Here is a 16,083-nt window from a genome sequence, read left to right on the forward strand (position 1 = left end):
TGCGGGTCGGGAAAGGCAACAGAGCTGGCCTGCTGCCCAAGAGAATGCAGCACTGCGCAGTGCCATGGAGAACCCACACAAAGGCCAGAAAATTTGGACTGCTCTGCAACACTACAGCCTCTTAAAGTAATAGTTGCCTATTTCTTTTTCTTTTTTCTTTAAATGTGAGGAAGATTATGTACCTTAACAGCAAAGTATACCTAGAGCTCAAATAAAAGACACAAGCAGGCACCTCGGGGTGACTACTTGGAGCTAACTATAATATTCATAGAAAGAGAGATTTAAAAAGCTATGTCTAGTTTATATATATATATATATATATATGAAATCACTAAGCTCATTTCACAATAGGATCTGGCTGGCTTGTCATATTAACACAAGCTCAAGAAACATCCTAATCTGGTGGATAAACACAAGCCTCAAAGCTCAGAGGGGACATCTTTGGACAGCAACATCTCTTTCTTTGCTAGCACTCAGAATTCTGGCTCAACCACACTTGCAAAACTATGGTAATCAACTCCAGAGAGAGCTTCCCATATGGAAAGAAAAAAAAAAAACAGCTGCAAATCTGACACCACTGTCTTTAGCGACGTAATTACACTTTTCATTCCACAGATGGATGCAATGCATACTGATATTTTCAAGGGGAGAAAAAGAAAAAAAAAAAAGAAAATCAATGACAGAGACAAGCTGATTTCCTATTACTTTTCTAAAGGCAAGAGGATTACAAGATTCATCTTCACGCCCACCTTACAAGACACAAATGAAACTACTGTTGAGACTATTTTTCAGTTTTTCCTCAGGACGCAAAAACAGACCTGCATGTTTTGGCACATTGTGAATGAGCAAAAAATTATAGATACTGTTCCACAGGCAGTGTAGCAGCCACTTCCAATAATGCTAATGTGCAGAGGAGTTAAATGAGAAGGTGGTGTTCTTCAGTGAACAGTAGAGACCCTGAGAAGAAATCAACAATTTGGGAGTGCAAGATTCCTGTCAGCCTTCTCTGTGGCCACTCAGTTATCTGGGAACAGCAAATAGCAAAGCATGTCTAAGAAATTATTTAAGCACACAAACATTTTGAATTTTCACCATAATTTTTCAGAAAAATTCTACTGATTGCTGTCTTTTTCAAGCAGCTCCATAAAAGTGTCAGATCCAGCCTTAGACTATTCTGTAGAACAGTGGTCCCGAAACTTTTTTGATCACGCAAAACTACAAGCAAAAAAATTGTGAGTGCTCACCAATATACGTGCATTTCTTTCTTTATAAACTAAACAGACATGTTCTAGTGAAGTTCTATAACGTTATTCCTGCACCCCACTAGATCATCTTGCACACCCCCTGGGGCATAAATGCCCCATTTTGGAGACCACTATTATAGAACAGTGACCTATAAATCTCAACACGGTTAACTGGACAGACTTCCCCTATAGCACCACTTACGGTTGTGAGTGTGCTGTCTCATAGCGCTCGAAGGAGTGAGACAGGTCATGCTTGTTGTTCATGTAACACTGTGTGCACAAGTCATAGTCAAAACACATTTTGCATTTCCACCGCATTCCCCGTATACCATGCTTCTTGCAACAGTCACAGATGATGTTTGGGTGACGAACACCTAGGAGAACAAAAGCAAAGGAATATAAGATCCACACAAAATCCAGAGAAACCAGGCTGACCAGGCTCTCAGAACTACATCAGCATGTTTTGAAGAAAAAAAGTCATTACTGTGCATCTACTTAAGATGATGCAGTAATAAAATATGAAGTGATAAGCGTAACATGAAGTGTCCATTTCCTGGCTTAAGGGACTCTCATCCTAGAAGTCATGCCAGAATGTAACAATGACCAAGTCAGCAAAACCGTTAAGACTCATGGATAAAAAAGAAAAAAAAAAAAAGCCTTTGCACAGAGGCAAACAGGAATTTCACTGCCATTCGCAGCATACACTGCTGCTCAGCATTGGTTCACAGGCAGTTGAAAAAGGCTTAACATTCCATCTAGCACGTAAGGCAGGTGTTAAGGAGGTGGGTTTACAGCACTAGGGTTTGTGTTTCTTGTCCATGCTATACTTACCTATTTGTGCATTATCATACAGAAGAAGGTCATAAGCCCCTTGGAATCCAGTCCGATAATTGGTTCTGTTGCCTTGATCCCACTGCACGACCACAGTCTTATCTGGAGTGGTTGGGCTGCCTGTCCGACCAATCTCAACCACAGTCCCAACATTCCCTTCACCGCTGTCCTGGTTGCCCCACTTCCAGTCCACTCCACGAACTACCCGCATCCCAACCTGCATGCTGGCATAGGGGTCCATGTCCACTGATCTGCACAGCAACCCCTAAAATTCTTCCACGTAAGGGGTCTTGCAGACAGGCAGTATCATCAGCAATACATTCAGCCTCAGCAGCAGCATGGTCAGCACACCTAATAGAACAACATACAGTTAAGTGATGCCACTCAACACATCACATTTTCCCCAGAATGACCTGGCTACAGAAGAAGCCTGACCGGCTGAGTAGATAAATCTGTACTTTATTTAAAACAGGGATCCTGAGAGCTTTAGCACAGATGGGAAGGATATGCAAACTAGCCAGACTTCCAAGGCACAGAAACATCTGCAAAATATCCAGAAGACTTACTCCAGAACACTGGGTATAAGGAAAGAGAACTGGGCAAGAAGTCCGTACAAAACTCAAACACCATCCCCTTGATTTCAAATTCAGGAATACATGCAACAGCTACCAGAGACACAATGGCAACAGAAACAAAAAAAGCACAGTAAACACAGCTGAAAGAAATGACCAGGAAAACACAAGCAGCGTGATTTTAGCAAGAAAAAGTCAATACCAGTCTATTTTTCAGGAAGAGTCTTAATAAGCATCTTACCATGTCATACTGCAGTGTTGAGTTTCACTTGCCCAGAAAGTTAGTTTTGGTTTTGATTTTGACATACAGGAAGCATTAAAGATGCATATGAAAGAAATGTCTGTCTGTTTCTCAAAAGTAACAGCACTTTAAAAAAAAAATTGCCAACATCAGAGAAATGTCAATCTTATGCTGCTATTTATCAATGCTAGCTATGGCAGGAACAGGAAAGAGTTATTGCTTACCTGGAATAAGCACCAAGATTTTGTGCTGGGATCAGTAGAAGCTTGGGATAGTGTTTCCAACTGTTGCCATAACAAATGGTAAACAAGGTGGATACCATACAGATGCAGCATATCCACAGTTTTGAAGTAAATCAAAGAGATTGTCAAAGCCTGGTTTACCTCTTTACCAGAACAAGACAGAGGAATGTGGCTTTCAATATTTAGGGCCAAGCTGCTGCTTTGACTTCTGGAAATATCACCTGTAGCATCCTTTTGTCTTTGGGCATCCCTGGGTCTCCCTCTTCCTCTCAAGCTATCCACAACATTCAAAATTTGGAAAAAAAAAAAACCAAACAAACCACCCAACAAAAAAACCCAAACAGAATGCCAAGGGCCTAAGAGTGCAGATGCCAAAAGTACAGCAAATCTTACCAAGTGCTATGACACAAAGCCAGTTCAAACGAGGCTGACAAACCTGGTTTAGCTGACGAGCTAATACGATGTGTACTCAGACATGGAATAGGAGCAGTTCTGCACCATGTGACATGTTGTTCACACTACCACCTACCAATAAAGCAACTGAAACCACTGAGGCCTAAAAATAAACTCTTCTTCCAGCCAAACACCCCCTTTTAAAAAATACATGGAGGAGTAGTTTGATGCAAAATCAAGTTTCTAGCGTGCAGAAAGAGCCTGATTTCTGTTCAGCTTTAGCATCTCTCCAGCTTCAGACTCTTCCCGCTACGCATCGCTGTGACATCCAAACAGCTGTCACATGAGAGCAACATCAAAACCAAATGTCCTTGTGAACTTAATGTCACCTTTTGTTCTTGTCATCACTAAAAGACACCTTGGGCGACACTTTCATTTAGACTTCCTTTGTGGAGGTGGATGTAACATTTCTGAGTTTAAAACGCACCAATGTCTATGGTCTTTACATAAGCAGAAATTAATAAAAAGAAAGAATATCCTTTTTAGAAACCATTGCAGGGCCTAATGAGATTTGGACGATCCCCTCTTCCACCAGATCAGAGATTAATAAAATGGACAATTTATTGCTTTAACCAAGAGGCAAAAGTGCTTTTTTAAAAGGCTGCTATCAATCAGTCAAGTCTGTCAAACCCACTGCAGAGAAAACAAATGGAAACATCCAACAACACAAGTGAACTGGTGGAAGGCGTGGGGAGGTAGTAACAGTGGGAAAAGGAATTGCACACTTAGGAGATAAGGACAGAGTGCCACTCCCCAACCTTAGGAGTTCTATGTTATTTCAGTGAACCTCTTCCCTCTACCCAAGAATGAATGAAACATCACAGGCTTCAGAACTATCAGCATTTCAAGGAAGGCAATGCCAGTTCCAAAAGTTATTCATCATAAAAGAATATTCCAGGCTGTGCCACAAACCCCTAAAATTTAAGGCACTGCAATATAGGATGACCCCTTGCTACCTGAAAACAGCAGAGCAGGCTGACACACTATATATTGTGACACATGCTCAACAGAGCACTCCAACAGCACAGTACCAAACCCAGGTCAGAACTGCCTTGGTCCTAGAAATGTGTGACCTACATACAGGCAAACCCACACTTTCTCTGTGCACCTTCCCACTGCTTTTCTGACATGGATGCTACAGAGAAACCTTCTTCAACTGACAATGAAATACAAAAGCTACATGAAGACACTTTGTAGAGAGTCCTGGAGAAATGCATCATGTCACTGCACTGTGAATTTACTTATGGATGAAGTATGACATGCCAACATCAGGTGTCTTGTCACAGAACTGCCAACAGACAGCAATCTCTTGTCAGTATCACAGGTACCAAATTGCTAGGACAAAAATACATCTAATCAGTAGCCCATAATAAGCTGGATACAGATGGGAACATACTTTTACTGCTGCCACAGGCATCAAGCTTCCCTTGGTTCTGCAGGTACCTATGACTCACAGAGGAGCTGCACATGTACTCATCCTCCAGCTCGGGGAAGCTATTGTAGTTCAACTGTACACACTTGTGATGCTGAATACTAGTAACAGAGTTGTCTGTGCTTCAGTGACCTTAATCCCTTGCTCGCTGATCTGAAGGCTTCTTCTTAACGCCAATACTCCATTTTCCGCACAAGAAGGCACTGAATGCATTCTACATTCCCATCTAATCCACCGGGGTGATGCATAACAAGAGTAAAGAACCGTTCAAAATCTTTTAAGAGATTAATGACAATGCTCACACAGTCTGAACCTTGCCAGGTCAGCATTGTTTACCTCTTAAATGGAAATGTTTCACTCATTGAAGCAAATACTCCCTCCCTTGATGCTGTCTCAGTAATAATTATTCCAGGGAAGGATAGGTATAGCTGCCAGGAATGATTCACAGAGAAAACATCAGCTTCCCATGGGAGTTTAAAGTAACTATGAACAAATAATCCATTATAAGGCACAAGCATATTTCTGAATCCTGACCTAGCATTCTAACCTCATCTACTGTAACAGAGAAAAGAACAGACCAGGTGCAATCTAAGAGTCCATTCTTTGGAAAGCCCAGTAATACTTAACTGGAACAAAGGGAGAATACTTTAACACCTTCAGTCCACAGCATTTTAGTTACAATAATTATTGCAACTTTCTGCCAATATTTAAACTGCGCTGTTGGTAGGAGGCACTCCAGAGGCAACCTAATACCCGTCTCTTAAGAGGCAAAGGTTGCTGCTGTGCTGGATACACAGTAAACAGAACCAAACAGTGGTGTAAGCAGATTGACAAAATCAGTGCGTCTAACTTGGTTATCAAGTTATTTGAGCAGGATGGTAAACAGAGGAAGATGAGGTGATTTTTTTTTTTTTTAAAGCAGCTTATTTTTCCTTTTTGCAGTCTGAATTGTCTTCTTGGGTGAATTATTCCTTCTTAGAGAGCTTTGTCTATCCCACAGATGATTCCTTAAGTGCTATGGCAAACGCAAATCATGCACTTTTTCAAGAGCAGCACAAGGCTTCGATATCCCTCTAGTTTCTGAACATCCTTTGAAAATCCACATGGAGATGACCGCAGCAGAACTTTTATTTTGGGGTCTTGTCCACAGCAGCTCACATGAACCTGAAATGCCCAGCTTTCCCAACTGTTAATTCATAAGCTCCAAAAGAAGTCATTATTATGCTAAGCATCTTGGAAAATAACATTATCCCCCATTTCTTACTATTTTCATTCTCTTTGACTATTCCTTCTCCTTGGGTACAGTCTGTTATTGTATCTCTAATAACTAGAGATCTGCACCATCCAACATCTACCGAGAGCTCACACCACCTACTTACTTTCATCCTCTTAGGTGGTTTTCCAAGGAATACAAAGCACACATGGGCTACAACCCCCTGAAACTGATAAAACCACCCAACCCTTCAGACCCAGCCCAGGAGCTCCCACCAGAGATCAGGCAGGAGGGCTGCTGGGACAGCTGTCACTGCGCCAACCCAGCCGGAGCAACGGGCCATCCCTCTTTGGCAGCTCCCGACGCTGCTGGGTCTGTTACCACCGCGGCAGCAGCCAGAGCCTGAGCCCCATCCAAGCTCCACTAGCCTGGGCCCACGATGCGCGGCCACCACATGAGCAGAGATGAGGGTCCCCCGCACTCCCACCCCATGTTACCTGGGACAGGAATGGGTGCTGCTTGGCACCCAGAGGGGTCCTGTCCTCCACCCATGTCCCAGCGCTGGGGGCTTCCTTGGGCCCCCAAGGCCTGCTGCGAGGCGCCAGCAGCAGTTTCACTTCCCAGCAGGCACCCTTGGCCCTCTTGCTCTGCGGTCACAACAGTGCAGCCCAGACATACAGGGCAGCTCCCAGGCGGATCCAGCCTCCGCCAGCCCTGTCCCCGCTTTGGGGGGCCCAGGCACCGCCACTGTGGCCCCACTGCCCAGGAGAGCCCCTTCCCATCCAGAACAGGGGGACACTCAGGTCACCCTGACAACTGACACCTCCCTGGCAGAGTTACAGCAACCCAGCCACACGGCTGCAGGATTGCACGGGCAGAGGCTGCTGGCGGAGGCAGGAGGAAGATCCACCTCAGATGAGGGCAAGCCTCCCCCTTCCTTACTCACCCTTAAAGCAGCAGCTCAGGCCAGCCTGGCTCACTCTGAGGTGCCTGCCCGACCTGTTTCCACAGCCCTGAACTGAGATAAAAGCCATGCTTCCTTCAAGAGCTGAGGCAGTTACCCAGGAGCAGAACCTGCTCCCTTGCAGTCATCTGCATTAGGCAAGAGCGAGCAAGGATCCACCTTGTTACCTCCAGACAGCACTCAAGAGACTCCCAGCTCTACTCTCCAGTCAGCTGGAGACAGACACGTCTAGGTCAGATTCCCTGGAGAATGGCCACAGCAAGCATCGCTATTTTTATGCTTTAAAAGCCATGAATCCTGCCCAGACATCCATGGCCACAGCACCAGACCACGTGCAATTTCCTCACAGCAACATTTTGCAATCTCCTGAAGGCTCTCATTCACGTCCATGCTCTGAATGCAAGTGCTGGGCCTCTGGCACAAGCATGACTTTGCCAACGGGGCACACTGGAACAGGGCTAGAGACTGCCAGCTGAGGGCAAAATCTTCACCTTGGTGAATCCTGGGTGATCTGGGCAGTTGTCAGAGGAATCAAGATTTCCTCCATGGACTCCCATTCAGGGACAGAAAATACATTAACACTACGAAGAGAAGAAAATACTACTCTGCCTGACAAAAAAACAAGCAGACCAACACTTCTTGAAACTCACTGTTTGTTTATTCAACACCTATTGTGTTCAAGCTGCCCCCATGACACTACTAGGGACCTATAAACCCATTTTTTCCACATGACTTTGTGCACATGGTATACAATGCAATGAGTAAGAAAATTAAGTTTTGGCATCCTCAGCACATAAAGTAAAAGCAGCTTATTTTAATTAGAAGAGGACCTAAAGAATTTTACAGCCTGTCTTCTGAGACCACCCCTCCACCTCCTGCCCCGAGTTCCCCTCTCATACAAATGGTGAATAAGCAGCACAAGAGTAACTACACACAGGCTTGAGTTTATTAAATTAACCTGCAGCAGACTGGGAGTAAGCTTACATCTCAGCTACCTCTAGTCTTTCATTCTCCGTGAAACATGGAAGGCAGAAAAAGTAATAGCAGCACAGTAAATTAATGTTGAGGAGATTCTTCCATTGAAGAGCAACAGAAAGCATTGAAAGAATTAGGAAAACAAAGAGTGTAACTAACAGAGCCATAACAATCAACAGCTGCAATTGGGAGTAACCAGATGAAATTAATGCAAACATTTACAGGGATCACTGGAATGGACAATGATTCTTTCAGATCTGTGGTGGTTAAATCAGTACTCACAAGCACTTAACAAGCAGAACAAAGGAATGCCAGGGCCATTCCAGCTGTGAATTTTACCAGCAAATGAGTGAAACTGTGCTTCATTAGTTGATCCTCAACTCATCTCTCTTGAGGAAGAGGTGAACATACCAAGCAGAGCTAGGGCACTGTGCATAAAGACACCATCCACTTGATAGCAGCAAAATAACTGCAAGCCCATGAGCTCAGTCAAGACAAACATCACTTGCTTTATCCTTCCTTAATCCCAGCACAGACTGGGTAAACCTCATAAAATGTTCACAGACATCCAGCACAGATAGCCTGGGACACAGCACATTGCAAACTCTGCCTGCAACAGCAGAAATCCAGAGCAATTTCACTGCAGCGCAAGCAAGCAAGCAGAATGATGGTCATTCTTCACAAGACAAGTAAGCAACAAGATGCCAAAGGACACTGGTGGTGGCCCTGCTGGCCTCCTTCATTGCTGTGGGATTCTACACAAGAACAAAGGTCTGCAGTTCAAGTCAGGGGTCAAAAGGATCTGTTCCCAACTAAAACAGGCAGCAGAGAGGCACCTGACTCAGTCAGGCGCAGTTTCTTCAACTATTCAGTATTATTAAGCTGCCAAAGTGGTTCCTAGTTATTTCAAGTATTTTATTTTAAGCCCTCACCATACACCCCCCTACACACACGTATTTTAACTGCTTCCTTCCAAAGGAACTTCAGGGACACAGTGCCATTAAAAACAGACATATCAAGGCATTCAAAATTTCAATTGATCAACTACCACTACTGTGAAGTTTCAAGATTTATTTTTGCATATCCTCACACTAGGAACATCAACAGAGATCCAAACAAGTTAGGTGTAATGGCTAAATTAAGGCAGCACACACTGGCTTAAAAGCAGTACTGCTTCCTACATTACTCCTATAGGCATTCACCCTGTAGAAATAAGGCTTACAGGGGTTTTCCTCCTTTCCTGACACAAGCAGTGTTTTTGTAAAACCAACCAGTTGAATAGTTAAATGCCTGGCCAGTGCTTATCTACACAATTAAATATTGTTCCCTACCTGCAAAACAGAGGGGTTATACTTTTGTATTCTTTAATAACAGACAACTAGGATCAAATACCTCTGAACAAGCCTCAAAGCTGCTAAGTTAATTGCCAAAGCTAGTATTCTCGCCAATAAACTCAAATTCAGACCTACCCTTCACTTTCCTTTCTCCTCAGAAAACAGTAGGACCCCAGGACAGCACAGTGACAGACACATGTATGTGCTCTCCCTAACATGATGCAGTGTCATTTCTCTCAAGACTACACAATTTCCACAAATACATTCACTATTAAATGAAAGAAAACCAGCAAAACACAGTAAATAATCCTTTCTGACTTACCACCACATGAAGACCACCTTGTAGCTTTTGTCCCCTCCTGGCTCCCAGGTGAGGCGAGGAGCCATTAGCCCTCACTGCTGCCCTGTGTAATCACAAACCCCGAGGAGGGTCTCCCTGGCTCCCACCACACCTGAGCTCACTCTGGGCACTCAGTCTCCAGTTTCTAGTAGAGACCCCGTTTGAAGACTTTTGTCCATCCCACGGCACTTTATTATAATCTCAACTCCAGTTCACACCAGTTCAATATCCAGCTCTACCACGTGCAAATCTCTCTCCTTGTCTACTCTGAACTTCAGCATTCTATGCAGTCCATTTGTATCAGGCCCAAGAGTCCTCCCATGGAAACACATACTCCAATTCTCTCCCATTTCTTCAGAACCAAGTTTATCAGCTGCTCCTCAACGCAAGCAATCTGTTACTTTCAGCTAGCTTCCCCACTGCCCAAACAAAACCCTCTGCCTTCATAGCAGGCCTCTTCTAAGCAGCTCCCTGGTAAAGTGCCTTCTATTACTTACACATAAAACCCTACTAAATGAGAAAAATAACTCTAGTGTAAGGGTTCATATTGAATTTTAACACAATAAAGGTATTTTGCTTTCAGAACAGTTGTTTCAGTAAATTATTCATTCACATACTACTTTCTAATACAGCACTAGTGCAAATCCCATTTCTTGATGTGGAAAAACATGCAGTCAGGCCCATTTAGTTGTTTATTGTTTTCCAGATCTCATTCCACAGCTGTTGCTCATACAAATAGCAGCACTGTCAGATCAGGTCTGGTTTAGCCACTGAGACTAAAAGTCTAGTAAGGCCCCACACACTCCATTTTGTAGTAGGCAGTTTCCAAGGCTTGATCTTTCGTATACAAAGATGGCTAGAGAGCTCAGTCACACTGCAAAATAGCAGAGAAGATAAAAACGCTTAGTTCCCAGCACCAGCAGATCTTCTAAGGTAGAAGAGTGACACCATCTCAGCCACTATGTGACTAGTTTAACCACTCTAAATTAGACTAAACCCATCAAATTCCCTCCATCAGCCTGCCAAGAGAATTTGCAGAATTGGCTGAAGTGAATAGTTTAATATTCCACTGCAAAGCCACAAGGTCTCAATGATACTTCGCTTTTCCCTGTGTGACCAGGATTTCTGTTTAGTCTGAATTTTGCAAAATGGCATCACTGGCACAGAGGGGGAGAGAACAGCAGATGATGTTTCTGTGGCTTAAATATCAATAGCAGATAAATGAAGCCATTCCACTGACAAATTGCTGTCAGCAGAAAAAGAAAGAAGAGAAATGGGGCAGCTGCCGCTGCTAAAAACAATCAATCAAGAAAAAGCCTGTATGAAGTTAAACCATTTCCATGCACCATACCTCACCTGCTCTCAAAGTATATTTAACTGTATTACATAAACAGAATAAAGCAGGGAATTAATATTCCTTTGCTCAGGATTAACATCTTGTCATTTTGGCTCTACTGTGGAAGAACAGGCACACATCTTGAAATACTGGGGCATAGGGTGAGGAAATGCTAAAAATAGCTAGCCAGGCTATGCTTAAAGATAGTCCCATTGAACACTTTTATCTGTACAATCAACACTTGTCCTTTACAAACGCCAGCCCATTGATCTGTTTTGCCTAAAGTGAATTTTACATTCAATTTGCACTGACTGTATTCTAGTTGTTACAGTGAGGGGAATGTTGCCTTTCCTTTTAAGTCGTAGGAGCCATACTTTCAGTGGTTGTCATGCTGGCTTACTAGCTATTCTCTCACCTTGTTAAAGGATGCAGGCCTAAAAGAAGCACCAGTATATTTATTAATATTCAGCAACAGTAGTTTTGTGCAAACCCTCCTGAGAAGTTTGACCCCAGAATTCTGGTTTCCTAAAAAATTGGCAATCTCAGAACAGATCCTAAAGATAGAAGAAATTGTAGAGAAGTTACACATCTGATGTTTTCAGGTTCATTTTGTGCGAGTATGGCAGTACCTAATAGCTTTAGTGGATACAAAAGCCTCTGGGCCAGCTGCTGCATGAAACAGTCAAAGGTGGGCTCTGCTTAGCTGAGGAAGAGCCCAAGAGATAACTGGACAAAAGCCAAGATCCTCACTCAGAACTGTGACAGAAGAACACCTAGTGATCCTCCTGAGACTGTCCATGGCAGTGGAGTGACTCAGTCTCAAGCCATGCCGTCTTCATGCTATAAAAGACATCACCAGTAGGAGAAATGCATCATAGCAAACAAGAAAACGAAATGCACAGGCACCACCACTTCTCCCTTAGGGGGAAAGGCAGTACCTCTACGTTTAGCACTTTGCATATACTGGACTATCATCTGGACTGCAAGGAGGATGCGCTAGGAAAACACTGGCTCCACAGCCAAGATGATCAGCATCCCCATATGCTTCCAAAGGGTGAGATGCTATTTAAAAAACCCTGCAGGGTTTTCTTCTCTTTTCTATGTTACAAAATCTAAATGTCTTGGGTTTAAGTACAAACACTGGGACTGAATGCCCTTTGTTGTTACACCTGAACGCTGTGAAGTCCTCTGTAGTTTTGAGGCTAAACAGACAAAAAGTACCGCCTACTTACAGATCCAGGACACCATAACTGCAATCTCAGACAGAAGGCAACTCTCCTTAATTTTAATCATAGATGGGATTCAAAAAATCCACAGCTTCAACATGGCTGAAGTCTCAAGAAATATACTAATCAGAGAACTTCTTTCAGTTGGCCACGAAGGCATGCATGAAAAGCTTGTCATCTTCTAAAGCTACCAAATCAGAACTGAGTTGGCCTTGAACCTTCATTTCTCACTTCACTCAGCTTCAACCCACCTGTGATGACAACAGACATAGAAAAGTGAACCTCCTTCCAACACCAAGCACTCATCTGCATAGCCTCAATCCAAACTGGTTTTGTCACCAAGTGCCATGGACCAAAAGGGGATTTTTGTCAGTGATAAGTAACAAAATTAGTGTAACAGAAAGTGACAGTATCAGCCACACAATCTACCCAGAGCACAGATATAGCACTGTATTTTTAATGAATCAGCTCTGCGCTAACTAATGGACTAGACCCATGAAATAAACTGGATTGCACAGTAGGTCAATATTTGCTTTAAACCATACAAATGCAAACACAACCTTTGGGAAACACCACCAGGAAGCCAAAAATAAACAGCTGTCACAAGCTTCCAGTAAGGGAAGTTAAGGTATACCACAGCGTACTGTTTGGGCTGGGACAGACTTAATTTTATTCATAGTAGCTCGTATGGTGCTGATTTGGATTTGTGACCAAAACTGTTGATAACACACTGATGTTTTAGCTATTACTGAAGAATGCTTACACAGTATCAAAGCATTTTCTGTTTCTCACACTGCCCTGCCAGTGAGTAGGCTGGGGGTGCACAAGAATTTGAGAAGTAACACAGCCAGGGTAGCTGATCCCAGAGACAGCAAATATGACATTGTGCTCAGCAATAAAAGCTGGGGGAAAGAAATAGGAAGGGGCAACATCTGGAGTAATGGTGTTTTGCCTTTCCAAGCAACCGCTACACCTGATGAAGTCCTGCTTTCTCAATTTTACCCTTCCAGTTCTCTTCCCTATCCCACTGGAGCAGAATGCTTAGCTACCTACACCAGGGTTAACCCATAACACACAGAAAGGTGGAACATCCTTTGCTAGGTCAGGGGTGTTCAAAATTCAGATTTACAAGTCAACATCAGTCAAAGCCTACAAAAGAATAAGCTCCCTCTACCAGCTTCTACTGAACACAAAACCTCCAGGCTTTAAATTGGTGAGATCAGTGCTCATCACTGGGGAATTAAGAGTGATTAAAAGTTAAAGTTCACACTGGGCATCTAGTGGATCTCTCTTATTACATCCCACAAGATAATTGCTCATGAGCCCAATGAAATTTCCTTCTGGCATTTGATGAACTGTATTCTCTCCAGGAGGTAGAAAAACAGCTCCAGCCATTTGCTTTAATTGGACCTGACAGTTTGCAGATTGCTGCCTCCAGCCTTGAAAAGCTCAGTAGCTGGGGCTGGTGAGAATCCATTTTTTCCTAAATAGCAGATTTCAGCGTTAAATATACACTGCATTACAGCAGCACACACACACCCTGCCCAAAAACACACACATCCCAGGTGATGCTGGTTTTGGTTTTTTTTAAAAAAAGGTGATTATTTGCTAAGTTTTAATTAACATAATTTTCACTTTACATAGAAAAAAAATGGGAGAATCATATTTTAACTTTCCCATACCCTCCGTGGAAGATCCCTGTAGCATAAGAAAAACAAACAAAAACTCTATAGCATTACATTGAGCGACTCTCCTTCCCTCTCCAGTCAAGAATCACCATCACTCTTCTGGCTATTGGCATCTAGGGGTCAACAATCAACCACCTGGCCTCCCTTGCAGCGGCTAGCAGGTCTTTTTGTGCCCATTCAGAACACTGACAGAAGTCACAATGTAAAGGAGAAAACAGTTTAATGAAGTCAAATGCAACCCATCCAGGGAAGCTAGAAAACCTCCATTACTTGAAGAACAAGTACAACACACCTATCAGGAATGGTTTCAGTGTAGTTTATCATGCCTTGTGGAAAAGAATGGACACGGTGGCCTCATCAAAATCCCTTCCATACCTATTTTCAGTCACCGAGAAATGGAAGACCGCACAGAAACATATTCCAACAACAAGAAATCTGTCTTGGCAGGAGATTTCAACTCTGCTCTAACTTAAACATTGCTCTAATACATTTCTCAGAGCCATGATCACCTGGCCCAGAGCTGACAGTGTTGAGCCCTAGGCAAAGCTCAGGTCCACAACTCTCTCACACCAGCTATCAACTCCTATTTACCATGGAAATCTGAGTTAAATCACTTAAAAGTTCATAATCTTCCAATCCATTTAGGCAATTGCCTTGCCTGAATGCAAAGACAGTAAGTTTCCCCACACATCATTCAAAATCAGAAAACTAGCATTACTGCAGGAGTAAAAAAATCACAAGCAATTAACACTGACGTTCTGGTAGACATGTGTTTGCATAGTGTGTTGGATAAAACACGGTACCGTGGTTCTGTGATATGGCTCTTTGTAGGTATTTAGACTCTAGCTCCCTCAGCAGAGGTGATACAATAGGATCACAAATCATTCCAGTTAGAAACAGAACTTTCTCCAAATTTTCAAAGTGAGAAGTAGCTACTCCAGACTCTAGCACAGAGCAAGTATAAAACCTGCTGAATCTCTGCTGAGCCTTGATGGCTCATCCTACCAACTTTCAGATTCCCCTTCAGGCTTTCAGAAGGGTAAACATTGCACTCCTGTCAGTTTTCAGCCTGGAACTTGCCCTTTCTGTGCTCTGAACGCAGATCAAAATGTTTAAGTCTAATCTACCCTGACATGCCTTTGGCTAGAGACATCAGCTGTGTAGGAGCAGAATGAACCGAGTAGTTAGCTGTTGCTTTCCTCCCCGGTACTAAATGAAGGTTAGAGGGTCAGCACATACACCAATTCACTTAGAAGTTTGTACAGTTTAGAAGTACAGATGTTATCTTTCAGCTTTGGATAGCAGAGTACTTTAAAGAATGCGAGAACACTTCACAGATGGGAAGTGGAGCCATAGTTATATATGGAATTGGTGGCAGAGCCAGGAACAAAGCTCACATATCCTAGCTCCAAGTTCTGTTCTCCACAGCCTGGCCCACACTAGTACCAGAGGGAGAACAAAAAAGAAAAAAGTATCAAGCCATGATCCAGCATGCATCCTTGCATTCCTTGGGGTCACCTCAAGGAATGAGGATTGAGATCTAAGATCAAGCCATTTACTGTCCTGCTAGTACACACCTAACTTCATTTTCCATGTACAGCCAGTCCAAATGCTAGAAGACTTGTTCTGTACTGTGGCAGTGTGATCACCCTGCCCCATCCTGACCTTTATTTCTGTAACAATGCACCACCAATGGTGGCAACCATGAACGCGTCTGGTCCACGATGGCAGTATTCCACTCAAATTGGCTTTGGGTGTTTGACCTGAGATCTCACAAAACAGGTAACTGATGTCTTCTAACAATCAACCTGACTGAGTGACACCTGGAGTGAGGCGGGGGGCCCTCGCAGCCCAGTGTTCCTCCAGTAAGAGCTAGGAAGACTCCTGTACACCTGTACCAAATCCCCCACCCCATGCTGAACCATCAGGCCCCACTGACCTCTAAGGGTCAATTGGCACTTAGTAATTGACTTAGTCCCACCTTGCCATGCC

General features: G+C 43.4%; 1 protein-coding gene across 4 annotated transcripts in view; it reads right to left on the reverse strand.

Moving 5' to 3' along the window:
* Positions 1 to 16,083, reverse strand: part of MIB2 (MIB E3 ubiquitin protein ligase 2) — a 53,862-nt gene that overhangs the window by 33,734 nt on the left and 4,045 nt on the right. For all 4 annotated transcript variants that reach the window (XM_037379641.1, XM_037379640.1, XM_037379642.1 and 1 more), the window contains exons 3-4: positions 2,076 to 2,426; positions 1,447 to 1,618 (exon numbers count right to left, since the gene is read on the reverse strand). In XM_037379641.1, the coding sequence (XP_037235538.1) occupies positions 1,447 to 1,618; positions 2,076 to 2,316 (413 nt within the window). In that variant the 5' untranslated portion in view covers positions 2,317 to 2,426. The remainder of the gene's footprint in view (positions 1 to 1,446; positions 1,619 to 2,075; positions 2,427 to 16,083) is intronic.

This window comes from Falco rusticolus, chromosome 3 (genome assembly GCF_015220075.1).
Source record: "Falco rusticolus isolate bFalRus1 chromosome 3, bFalRus1.pri, whole genome shotgun sequence".
NCBI classification, from domain to species: domain Eukaryota; kingdom Metazoa; phylum Chordata; class Aves; order Falconiformes; family Falconidae; genus Falco; species Falco rusticolus.